The sequence below is a fragment of the Belonocnema kinseyi genome, chromosome 6 (genome assembly GCF_010883055.1).
Source record: "Belonocnema kinseyi isolate 2016_QV_RU_SX_M_011 chromosome 6, B_treatae_v1, whole genome shotgun sequence".
Classification (NCBI taxonomy): domain Eukaryota; kingdom Metazoa; phylum Arthropoda; class Insecta; order Hymenoptera; family Cynipidae; genus Belonocnema; species Belonocnema kinseyi.
The window spans coordinates 14,320,132-14,332,900 of NC_046662.1; the positions used below are offsets into that span (position 1 = coordinate 14,320,132).

A 12,769-nucleotide genomic window follows, 5' to 3' on the forward strand; every position below is an offset into this window, starting at 1 on the left:
TTTTGTTGAAGTTCAATTTTTTTGTCAAGTTCATCCATTTTTTAAAAATAATTTTTCTAAGTTTAAAATTCAATTCCTTGGTTAAAAACTCAACCTTTTTTTGAAAATTCATTTGATTTTTCGAAAATTCAACTGTGTATTTGAAAATTTATCTTTCTTGGTTGAAACTGAACTTTTTTGTTAAAAATTGATATTTTTGGGCTTTAATGTCAAATGGTTTTTAAAATATTCGACTTTTTACCTCGAAAACTCCACTCTTTTGATGATAATTCATCTTTTCTAGTTAAAAATTCTACTATTTGTTGTAAAATGTAACTGTTATTTGTAGAAGTTCAATTTTTTTTGTCAAGTTTATCCATTTTGTTAAAAAATAATTTTTGCAGGTTTAAAATTTAACTAATTGGTTAAAAATTCAACATTTTTGTTGAAAATTCGTTTTATTCTTTGAAAATTCAACTGTGTATTTGAAAATTTATCTTTCTTGGTTGAAACTGAACTTTTTTTAATAAAAATTAATATTTTCGGGTTGAAAAGTCAAATGTTTTCGAAAATATTCGACTTTTCAGCTCGAAAACTCAACTTATTTGTTGAAAATTCAACTATTTTGATAGAAATTTCATCTTTTTTTGGTTGGAAATGACATTATTTTGTTGAAAAATTTATAGAGCGAAAGGATACAAATTCTGCAAAACTTTAAGTACAACTTGAAAGTCAACACAATATTCGTGAGTAAAGTCGCAGATACCTCGTTCGATTTACCAGAGGCGAACGTTTTGATCCAAATATCATCACATGGTGGATCCAGGAGGCAAGAAGCTCAGAGATTGGGCAGAATTTTGCGAGCAAAGAAAGGTATTTCTTTACTTTTATTATCACAGATTACTTTAATTAAATTATAAGTTATTATTCAATTTTTATTTTATTTATTTAGAAATTAAACTAGGTTTTAAAAAATGTATGTACTTTATGAAAAATTCGCCTGTTTTGTAGAAAATTAAACTTTATGGTTGAAGATTTATCTTTTTCGTATAAAATTCAACTATTCCAATTAAAAATTCATTATTTTAGTTGAAAATTAATTAGTTTGATTAAAAATTAACTCCTACAACTGAAAATTTGAATGTGTATTTTTAGTTGATATTTTCTTGTTCAAAATTTAAAATTTTTGATGAAAATTGGTCTCTTTTAATTGAATATTCATCTATTTCGTGGAAAATCCGCATATTTGGTGAAAAATCGATTTTTTTAGTAGAAAATTCTTTTTTTTATAGTTAATCTTGTTTGAAAAATTCTTCTTTTCGGTTAAAAACTGAAGTGTTGCCGTTAAACATTTATCATTTTAGTTGCTAATTAATCTTATATGTTGGGAATAAAATTACTTGGTTAAAATGTAACCTCTTTTGTTGAAAATTAATTTTTTTGGTTCAAGATCCAGCATTTTAATTAAAAATTCATTTCATTGGATAAAAAGTAATTTTTTTGCCGAGAATTTAAATATTTTGTGTAAAATTTCTTTCTTTTTCGGTTGAAAATGATGTTGTTTTTTTTAACTGAAAATGTATCTGTTATTCCAGTGGAAAAATCCATAATTTGAGGCAAAAATGCATCTCTTTGGGTAAAAAATTCAATAATATTAATTAAAGATTCATCATTTTAGTTAAAAATTTACCTTTCTGATTTAAAATTCAACTATTTCAGTTAAAGATTCACAATTTTAGTTGAAAATTCATCACTTTCATTGAAAATATAACTTCTTTTTTTAAAGTTAGTTTTTTTTGTGAAAAGTAACTTTTTTTAACTGAAAATTCAACATATTCCATAGTCTTAGTTGAAAATTCTTCTCTTTGGTGGAACAGTAATTTTTTTAAATTGAAATTTTTAATTCTTAGTTTGCTTTGTGTATAAATAAATTTATTGTCTAATCTTTAGGTGCGATTGCTGAGGAATATAACGCGTTTTTCTACACACTCGTTTCCCAAGATACTTACGAAATGGAGTATTCCAGAAGACGACAACAGTTTTTGGTAAACCAAGGCTATGCTTACAAGGTTATCACAAAACTTTCTGGCATCGAAGAAGTAAGTATTTCGGTTTTTATATCTTTACAGGGTGTCTGGCGTCCTAAAAAACCTTGAAAATCTGGAAAAGTCATTGAATTTTCAGTGTTTTACAAATTTTAAATATAATTGACTAATAGATTAATTTATAAAAATTAATGATTAAATTAATTATTGATATAAAAATACTTATTAAATTATTAATTAAATTGATTATATTAAAAATTGATTGATAGAATTGACATTTTTTCTTTCTCTTGGCCGAAAAATCTTTCTGAGTTGAAACTTCAAATCGTCTTGAACAGTCTTTTTTTGTTGTTGTTAAATTAAAATGTGTTTAATTAAATATTATTTGTTTGTTGTTGTAATATCAACTACGAAATTTTTCCTTCCGAATTTATATTTTTTGAAATGAAAAAAAATTGGAACATTGAGTTGAAAAGAGGACAATGAGTTGAAAATTCCACTCTTTTTGAACAGTTTTTTTTTAATTCAACTGTTTTTGATTAAAAATTAAAGTTTTATTGGTTGTAATATCAACTGCTACGTTTTTCGTTAAAAATTCATCTTTTTTAGAATGAAAATTTAATTACATGTTTGGAAGTTAAACTTTTTTGTTAAAAATCAACTGTTTGGTTGAAGATTCATCATTTTAAGTGAAAATTGATCTCTTTGGTTGAAAAATGAGAAAGTTTGTTGAAAATTCTTTTTTTATTCAACTGAAAATTCTTCTTCTTTATTCCTACTTAATATTTAACTATTCCAGTTGATTTTTTCAAATTAATTTATTTTAAATTGAAACTGTAACTCTTCTAATTCAATATTCCGACATTTTAGTTAAAAATTCGTCTCTTTGGTTGAATATTATTTTTTTATACGAAAGATTTAGCTATTTAATTTTTGGTTAAAAATTTTACTTTTTTTTATTGAAAATTCGTCCTCTGTGGTAGAAATTTGTTAATTGAGAATTTAGCTATTCAATTTTTGATTGAAAATGTATCTTTTTTATTTGAAAATTCAAATAAATATTGTTGTATTTTTTTGTATTTGGTCGAAAGTTAATCTTTTTTGGTAGAGATTAATCATCTTGTTTGAAAATTCATCTTTAATAGTTCAAAGTTTGGTTGAGAATTAGTATATTTCATTGAAAAAATTGTTTTTTGGTAGAAAAGTAATATTTTTGGTTGAAAATTCATCTTTTTGCTAGAAAATTCCAGGGTTTGCAATTTTTGTCTCCATTTGACTGAAAAAGGTTTCGGTGAAAAGTTGTATTTTTTTTTAATTAAGCTGTTTTGGAATTAAAACTAAAATATTATTTGGAATGAATTTCTAATTATTTAGTTAAAAGTTAAACTTTTTTGTTTAAAATCAATTTTTTGTTGAATATTCATAATTTTAATAAAAAATGTAATTTTATTTTTTAAATTGATTTTTTTGAACTGAAAATGTAACTTTGAGTTCAAAATTCCATCAAGTTCATCTTTTTGCTTGAATATTAATTTTTTTTTTACTAAAAATTATCTTTTTCCGTTCAAAAATTCATCTTTTAGGTTGCATATTTAATTCTTCTAGTTAATGACTCATCATTTTAGTTGAAAATTCATCAGTTTGTTTGAAAATAAAACTATTTTCTTTAAAATTGTTTTTTTTTTTCGTTGGAAATTATATTTTTTTTAACTGCAAAATTTATTTTTCCGAAATAATATTCCATAATATTGTTTAAAAATGTATATCTCTGATTGAATATTAATTTTTTAAACTAATAATTTAACTATTTAATTTTTGGCTGACAATTTATCTTTTCAATTGAAAATTTATTAATTTTGTTCAAAACTTGCTTTTTTGCTAAAAATTAGTTCTCTTGGTTAAAAATTCCACTATGCCAGTTAAAGATTCTTAATGTTCGTTGAAAATTCATAGTTTGGTAGAGAATTAATTTTCAAATTAAAATTAAACTATTCCATTTTTTGTTAAAAAAGTTGACATTTTTTAGTTCAAAATTCAACCATGCGGTTGAAAGTTAGTATTTTTTAGTATAAATTAATCTTCTTATTTGAAAATTAATATTTTGGTTGATAATTCATCTTTTTGGTTAGAAATTCACTTATTTCAGTTGAAGAATTATTATTTTAGTTTTAAATGGATCACTTTGGTTGAAAATTGGTTTTTATTTTGGTTGAAAATTAATTTTTGTAGCTAATAATTTATCTGTTCTATTTTTGGTTGAAAATGTATCTTTTTTGGTTCATAATTCATCTATTTGGTTGAGAATTCATGTATTTTGTTGAGAAATCGTCTTTCTTTGTAAAAAACTAATGATCTTATTTAAAAATTCAACTATGCCAGTTAAAGATTCTTAATATTAGTTCAAAATTCATCAGTTTGGTAGAAACTTCATTTTTAAATTAAAATTTAATTTTTGGTTAAAAATTGACATTTTTAGTTCAAAATTCAACCACTTCATTTTAGTTAAAAATTCATCTTTTTGTATGAAATTTGTTTTTAGCGTGGAAAATTAATTTCTTTAATGAAAATTTATGTATTAAATTTTTTGTTGAAAACTGTTTTACTTTTAGATCATAATTCAACTATTTTGGTTGAGAGTTCAAATTTTGTATTGTAAGAATACGTCTTTTTTGGCAGAAAATTAATTTTTTTGTTGGACAATACATCTTTTTAGTTAAAAATAAAACAACTTGGTTGAAAGTTAAACTTTTATATTAAAAATTAGTTTTTTGGTTTAAAATTCATGTGTTTTTTTGTTGCGGAAAATTAATTTTGTAACTGAAAAATTAAATATCCCATTTTTGATTGAAAACTGATCTTTTTAAGTTCAAAATTCAACTATTTGGTTGATAATTGATCTTTTTTAGTTGAAAATTCGACTTTTTGTTGAAAAATCACCTTTTTTATAGAAAGTTAATCTTTTTAGTTGAAAATTGAACTATTTAGTTAAAAGTTAGGAATTTGTAGCGGTTAAAATATAATTTAACATTTTTCCTAAACATGAACTGAATTTTAAGTATATGGAGATAAAATAAAAATTTGTTTAAATTAATGCTAAAATTCATGTGATTTGGAGAGAAATTCAAGAAATGATTGTGTTTATTGGGAATGGTGGTCTACTATTTCGCCACCTGGTGCCCAAAACTGGAACTAGAAAGAGTAGGTACAATTTTAAATTTGTCCATTAATTTTTGCATAAAAGTGTTTTTACGATAGTTTTGTGAAGTATAAAACTATGATTGAATACTAAAAACAAATCTACTTTAAAAAAAAAAAATGATTTTAGATAGAATTTCCATATTATACAGTGAAAAATACATTTTTGTCAAATAGGTTTAAAAAAAAAAAAATTATTTCACTATTTCATGTATGTTTCAATGAATTTAAGTTTAAATAAACTTTAATTAATGTATGTAGCGACACATTTTATCCGGATTATGTGAAGAATACGAATAATAGACGATTTAGGGTGGCCGTTTTAATCCAAGAAAAAAATTCCCGGTCATTTTCTGGTTAGCAAACATTTTTCACGGTCAATGAAATTTTAAAAATCGAACTCTAAAGCTAACAATTTTTCCATTTGAATTAATAAAAAAATGAGCTGCAAATGAAAGCACTCAAAGTGGAATTCTTGAATTTCAAACTTTTAATATAATTTACACATATAAAATGGAAGCTACTGACACTTTTAAAACTGAACAATTTTTAATGAAATGTAGTTAAACTGCAAAATAAGTTGGTTAACTTTTATCAATTGTAGAGTTCAAAGATTCAGATTCAGTTCTAAATATATAATTCCACGTTATCATTTTCAATGCTCTTAAGTCTAAATTGAAGAATCAATCAATGAATTTAAAAAATTTCAAAATTATATCATATAAAGCAATTTTAAGCCAGAAACATTAAAAATTGAACGATTACATTTTTTTATAAACTGAACACTTCGTAAGTTAAAAGTGAAATTATTTATATTTTCAATGGTTAAAAAACCCTCAAAATGCTTGCAAATTTTTTTTGCAAATCTTGAAAGAACTGCATGTTTTTTTTTATTTTCAATTTTTAAAAATATTTTTGAAATTATTTCAGAACTTCTAAACATCCTTTAAAATTTATCTTTTTTTTCTCATTTTTTTTTTGAAATTCTGCCAAATGAAATAAATTTCCTTAAAATCTTCCACATTCGATTTTGATAATTTTGTAAATCTTTCTAAATCTTTTTGAATAACCACTCCAAATTATCTTTTCAAAATAAAAATCATTACTAATTTTCTTGGGAAATATTTTTTAATCTTCTGAAGCCATTCCAAACTCTTAAAAATCTTTTAAATTTCTTGTTCGAAATCTGTCAAAATCTGTATTTTGGCGGTACACGTACACATTTTGTTTAAATTATTTCAAATCATTTCAAATTTTAAATTGAATTTTTTCAAAACTTTTAAGTTTTTCTTCAACTTGCTCGCATTTTTTAAAAGAATAATATAAATAGATTTAGATATTTCTAAATATTAAGTAATTCTTATTTTTCTTACTTAAAATTTGTTTAATTGAATGGTTTAAAAATTGAATATTTGAGACTGAAATAATAATTGTACCTATTCTTTCTAGTTCGGATTTTTGTCACCAGGTGGCGTAGCGCAGTTTACCCATTTCCATTAGTATTATTTAATTATTTAATTAATCGATGGTGCTAATATTTAAAGAATATCTTGTAATAAAAAAAATTTTTTTTAATGATTTATAATAAACTAACGAAACTGTATACGTATTCTGACTCGATTATTTACAAAAATGTGAAATATTTAAATGGCTTTGTACTATGAAAAATTGTACCTGGAAAATACTTGTACTTGGAAAACATCTCTTATTGTCAGGGATTTTTTTTTTATTTGACCAAACACCCTGCTTTATTTATAAATTCAAAAATCCAGATATTCTATTTATCCTGATTCTTTATTTTATTTTGTATATTTTTTTGTAGGAGCCAGATATGTTTTACAAATCTAAAGAGGATCAGATAAATTTGCTGCAGCAAGTTTTGGCTGCCAGCGATATGGATGCAGATGAAGAAAGATTGCCTGGAGAAGGAGGTCGTTCTGTGAGTAAAATAAATTTAATTATTTTATGAATAATTTTCCAGGGTGGCGACTTTATCGTAAAACCGTAGAAGACCGAAGAATGCCCGGGAATTTAATTTAAAAACTGGGAATTTACTTCTGATCACAGTCAAATTCATGTTTTCATTATTTAAATAATTTTTTTTATTTTAAAAATATATTATTCCACTTTATTTATAGTCACATGTTTTAAATTATCTCAGTTTATTCTAATTATATCATAATTTACTATTTAATTTTTATTTATTTTTTAAATTTTATTTAGAAATTAAACTAGTTGTAGAAAATTAATCTTTATGGTATAAAATTCAACTATTCCAGATAAAGATTCATGATTTTAGTTGAAAATTAATCAGTTTTGTTGAAAATTTATTCCTTTAACTGAAAATTTGAATGTCCATTTTTGGTTGAAAATTGATCTTTTCTTGTTCAAAATTGAACAATTAGGATGCAGATTTGTCTTTTTTCATTGAAAATTCAACTGTTTCGTTGGAAATCTACATATTTTGTTTAAAAAAACGATTTTTTGTAGAAATTTATATTTTTCTTTAAAATTCAATCTTCTTGGTTAAAAATTCAAGTATTATAGTTAAATATTTATAATTTCAGTTAAAAATTAAGCTTTTAGGTTGAAAACAAAATTGCTTGGTTGAAAGTAAAACTTTTAGTGAAAATTAAATTTCGTGGTTGAAGATTCATCATTTTAAGTAAAAATTCATTTCTGTGGTTGAATAATGAGCTTTTTGATTGAAAACTTATTTTTTCTTTGGATAAAAAAGAATTTTTTACATAAAATTGAACTATTTTGTTGAAAATTTGTTCCATTTTTTGTTGAAAATCATTTTGTTTCTTAAAGTGAAAATGTAACTATTATTCCACTCGAATATTTCATCATTTTAGATAAAAATTCATCTATTTGGTTGAACATTTTTTTTACTGCAACTTTCATTATTCAATTTTTGATTGAAAAATGATATTTTATTGTTGAAAATTCATATTTTTTGGTAGAAAATAATCTTCTTGATAGACAATTCATCTTTTTGTTTCAAAATTCAACTTTTTGGTTGAAAGTTTAACTCTTATAAAAAGTAATTTTTTTTGGTTTTGTTGAAAATTTAACTCTTTTCTTAGGAATAAAGACGAATTTTTTAGGAGGACAATTGAATTCCTGACAAAAAAGTTCAATTTTAACCAAAAAAGATGACTTTTTTTAACAGGAATGATGAATTATAAATTCAAAAGGAAGTATTTTCCGCAAAAAACATTACAGTTTGCGACAATTTTCCATCACAAAGATTACTTTTGAATAAAATAGTTGAATTTTTAACAAAATAATTAAATTTTCCGCAATATAGGTTAATTTTTAACCTAAAAAGATTAATAATTAGTCCTTTCATGTTAAAAGTGCAACCATTTTGTAGAAAATTTAATTATTGTGTTGAAAATTTAACTATTTTGTTAAGAAATCTTTCTTGTTCAAAAATTCAAGCGATTTGTTGAAAACGCGTCTTTTTAAATAAAAATTTAGTCCTTTTGGGTTAAAAATGCATCTTTTTGGCTTAAAATTCAACTATTCCAGGTAAAATTTACAATTTTAGTTACAAATTCATCACTTTCTTTGAATATGTAACTATTTTTTTAAGTTATTTTTTTGTTTGTAGATAGTTAGTTTTTGGATGAAAAATAATTTTTTTAACTGTAAATTTAACTCATTCCAATTGAATATTCCATAGTTTTAGTTAAAAATTCTTCGGTTTGGTTGAACATTAATTTTTGAACTTGAAATAAAAAAATTTTCAAGTTTTCATTGACAATTTATCTTTTTTAGTAAAAATTATTTTTTTTTTCGGTTTAAAATTTAAAAATTCCAGTTAAATATTTACAATCTGATTTGAAAATTCATCACTTTTTTTGAAAATGTAACTAAAAATTTAATTTTTTTACTTTTGGTTCAAAAATTATTATTTTTTTTTATTAAAAGTTAATTTTTTTAAACCCAACTAATTCAGTTGAAGATTCATTGTTTTAGTTGAAGGCTCTTATGTTTGGTTAAATTTATTTTTAACTTAAAAATCTTACTATTTTATTTTCAGTTAAAAAGTATTGTTTTTTTTTTTGTTAAAAAATTCAATTATTGCGTTAAAAATGCATTTATTTTGTTGAAAAATTGTATTTCTTGGTAGAAAATTAATCTTTTTCTTGAAAATTAATATTCTTGTTTAAAAGTTCATCTTTTTTGTTGAAAATGCAAGTATTCTAGTCAAATATTTATCATTTTAGTTGAAAATTTATCTTTTAGGTTGAAAATAAAATTATTTGGTTGAAAGTTAAAGTCTTTGGTCAAATCTTAACTTCTTTTCGTTGAAAATTCATCATTTTAATTAAAAATTAATTTCTTTGGTTGAAAAATGAACTGTTTGATTGAAAACTTGTTTTTTTCTTTGAATTTCTTTATTCCAGTTGAATATTACATAATTTTAGTTAAAAATTCATCACTTTTGTCCAACATTATTCTTTTTTACTACAAATTATTTAATTTTTGGTTGTAAAATAATTATTTTTAGTTGAAATTACTTAACTTTTTAATCTTCTTGGTTGAAAATGCATTTTTGGGTCAAAAATTCGATTATTCTAGTTAAAAATTTATCATTTTAGTTGAAAGTTAATCTTTCTTGTTTAAAATTCAACTATTTCAGTTAAAGATTTACAATCTTATTTGAAAATTAACCACTTTGTTTGAAAATGTAACTATTTGTTGTTTTTTAAATTATTTTTTTGTTGTTGAAACCTTAACTTTTCTAAATTAAAAATTTAATTAAGTTTTTGTTGTCAATTTATCTTTTTTAGTCAAAGTTAATTTTTTTGTATGGCACTCTTATTTTTGGTTTAAAATTATTTTTTTAACTAAACATCTTCTGGTTTAAAAGTGCATGTTTTTGGTTAAAAATTCAAGTATTCCAGGTAATGATTTAACATTTTAGTTGAAAATTTATCTTCTTGGTTAAAAATAAAATTATTTGCTTGTAATTTATACTCTCTTGTTAAAAATTAATTTTTTTATTGATGATTCACCGCTTTAGTTATAAATTTATTTCTATGGTTGGACATTCATTTTCTTACTACGAATTATTCAATTTTTTGATGAATAAATGATATTTCTTAGTTGAAAATTCATATTTTTTGTTAGAAATTAATCTTCTTGGTTGAAAATTCATCTTCTGGTTCAAAAATTCAAATATTTTAGTTACAGATTTATCATTTTAGTTGAAAATTCATCTTTTTGACTTAAAATTTAACTATTCCAGTTAAATATTTACAATCTTATTGAAAAATTAATCACTTTGTTTGAAAATGTAACTATTTTTTTTTAAGTTAGTTTTTCTTCTTGAAAGTAATATTTTGCCTGGAAATTTAAATTATTCTATTTAAAAATTCCATAGTTGTGGTTAAAAATTCATCTCTTTGGATAAACATTTATTTTTTGTCTACAAAATTAATTATTCAATTTTTGATTAAAAAATGATGTTTTTTAGTCAAATTTAATTTTTTTTTAATTCAACTATTTCAGTTAAAGATGTATTGTTACAGTTGAAGTCTCTTATGTTTTGTTGCAAATTTTATTTTAAACTAAAAATCTGACTATTTCAATTTATTTAAAAAAGTATAATTTTTTTCGTTTAAAATTCAACTTCTAGGTTTCAAGTAAAATTATTTTGTTGAAAGTTAAACTTTTTCGACAAAAATTCCCTTTCTTATTGGAAATTCACCGTTTTAATTAAAATTGCATATCTTTGGTTGAAAAATTATATTTTTTAGTTGAAAATTCATTTTTTGGTTCAAAAATTCAATTGTTCTAGTTAAAAGTTAATTAGTTTATATAAAAATTCATCTTACTGGTTTAAAATTCAACTATTCCAGTTAAAGATATACAATTTTTGTTAAAAATTCGTTACTCTGTTTGAAAATGTAACTATTTTTTTAAAGTTTTTTTTTTCGTTTAAATAGTTTTCTTTGTAGAAAGTAATTTTTTAACTGAAAATTGAACTTATTCCAATTAAATACTGCATAGTTTTAGTTGAGAATTCTTCTGTTTGGTTAAACATTAATTTTTTGAACTTAAAATTTAATCATTTTTAAGTTTCCATAGACAATTTATCTTTTTTAAATAAAAATCAATTGTTTGTTGAAAATTTAATCATTACAGTTGAAGATTCATTGTGTTAGTTTAAAATTCATCACTTTTTTTGGAAATGTAACTATTTTTTGAAAGTTATTATTTTTTTCTTTATTAAAGTTAGTTTTTATTGTTGAAAGTAATTTTTTTTTACTGGAAATTCAACTTATTCCAGTTAAAAATTTCATAGTTGTATTTGAAAATTCATCTTTTTGGTTAAACATTTTTTTTTTATAAAAATCTTTTCTATTTTTGTTTGAAAGGTAATATTTTTTGAGTTCAAAGTTCAACTCTTTAGTTGAAAATTTGTCTTCTTTAATTAAAAATTAAATTATTGCATTAAAAATGCATGTATTTTGTTGAAAAAATTTATTTTTGGTATAAAATTAATTTTTTTATTTGAAAATTAATGTTCTTGTTTAAAAATTCATCTTCTGGGTTGGAAATAAAATTGATTTGTTCAAAGTTAAACTTTTTCTTTAAAAATTCATTTTTTTATTGAAGATTAATCGTCTTAATTAAAATTTCATATCATTGGTTGAAAAATTATTTTTTTTAGTTGCAAATGTATATTTTTTGGTAGAAGTTAATATTCTTAGTTAAAAATTCATTTTTTTGGTTCAAAAATTCAATTATTCTATTTAAAGATTTACAATTTTAGATGAAAATTTACCACTTTGTTTAAAAATGTAATTTTTATTTTGAATTTTAGTTCAAGTTGAAAATTCTTCTGTTTAGTTGAACATTAATTTTTCATCTTAAAACTGAATTATTTAAGTTACGGTTCACAAGTCATCTTTTCTAGTATAATTAATTTTTTTAAATCGCTAATGCAACTATTTTAGTTAAAGATACATTTTTTTAGTTAAAACTCTCTTTTTTAATTTAACTATATTCCAGTTTTAAGGTTCATAATTATATTTGAAAATTGAATTATTATTTTCTTGAAAATTCGTGCTTTTTGTTGTTGTTCAACATTAATTTTTTTAACCAAAGTTTAACTAACCAATTTTTTGTTAAAAATTTATATTTTTTAATGAAAAGTTTAAGTTATTGTTTCAAAATTAATTTATTTTGAAATATTTTGCTCTCTTGTGTTGAAGGATGTTTAGAATTAACGTCATGAATTAAAATAAATGTTTGTATTTAGCGGTATTTATGAAAAAGTTACTTTTAGCTGACTGGGAAAATAGTTTCAGTTGAAAATTCTTCTGCTTAGTTAAACATTAATTTTTTTATCTTAAAATTTAATCATTTTTCAGTTTCCATTTAGAAATTTCATAGTTGTAGTTGAAAATTCATCTCTTTAGTTAAAAATTTATTGCATATAATTTTTAGTTAAAAAAATTGGTGTTAACTAAAAATCATTTTCATTTTCGGTTGAAATTTATTATTTTTTTAGTTCAAAATTGAACTCT

At 21.9% G+C, this 12,769-nt stretch overlaps 1 protein-coding gene across 2 annotated transcripts in view; it reads left to right on the forward strand.

The window, feature by feature from the left end:
* The window catches only part of LOC117174348 (general transcription and DNA repair factor IIH helicase subunit XPB), a 56,303-nt gene that overhangs the window by 42,609 nt on the left and 925 nt on the right, over positions 1-12,769 (forward strand). For both annotated transcript variants that reach the window (XM_033363393.1, XM_033363394.1), the window contains 3 exons: positions 666-852; positions 1,930-2,078; positions 7,042-7,158. In XM_033363393.1, the coding sequence (XP_033219284.1) occupies positions 666-852; positions 1,930-2,078; positions 7,042-7,158 (453 nt within the window). The remainder of the gene's footprint in view (positions 1-665; positions 853-1,929; positions 2,079-7,041; positions 7,159-12,769) is intronic.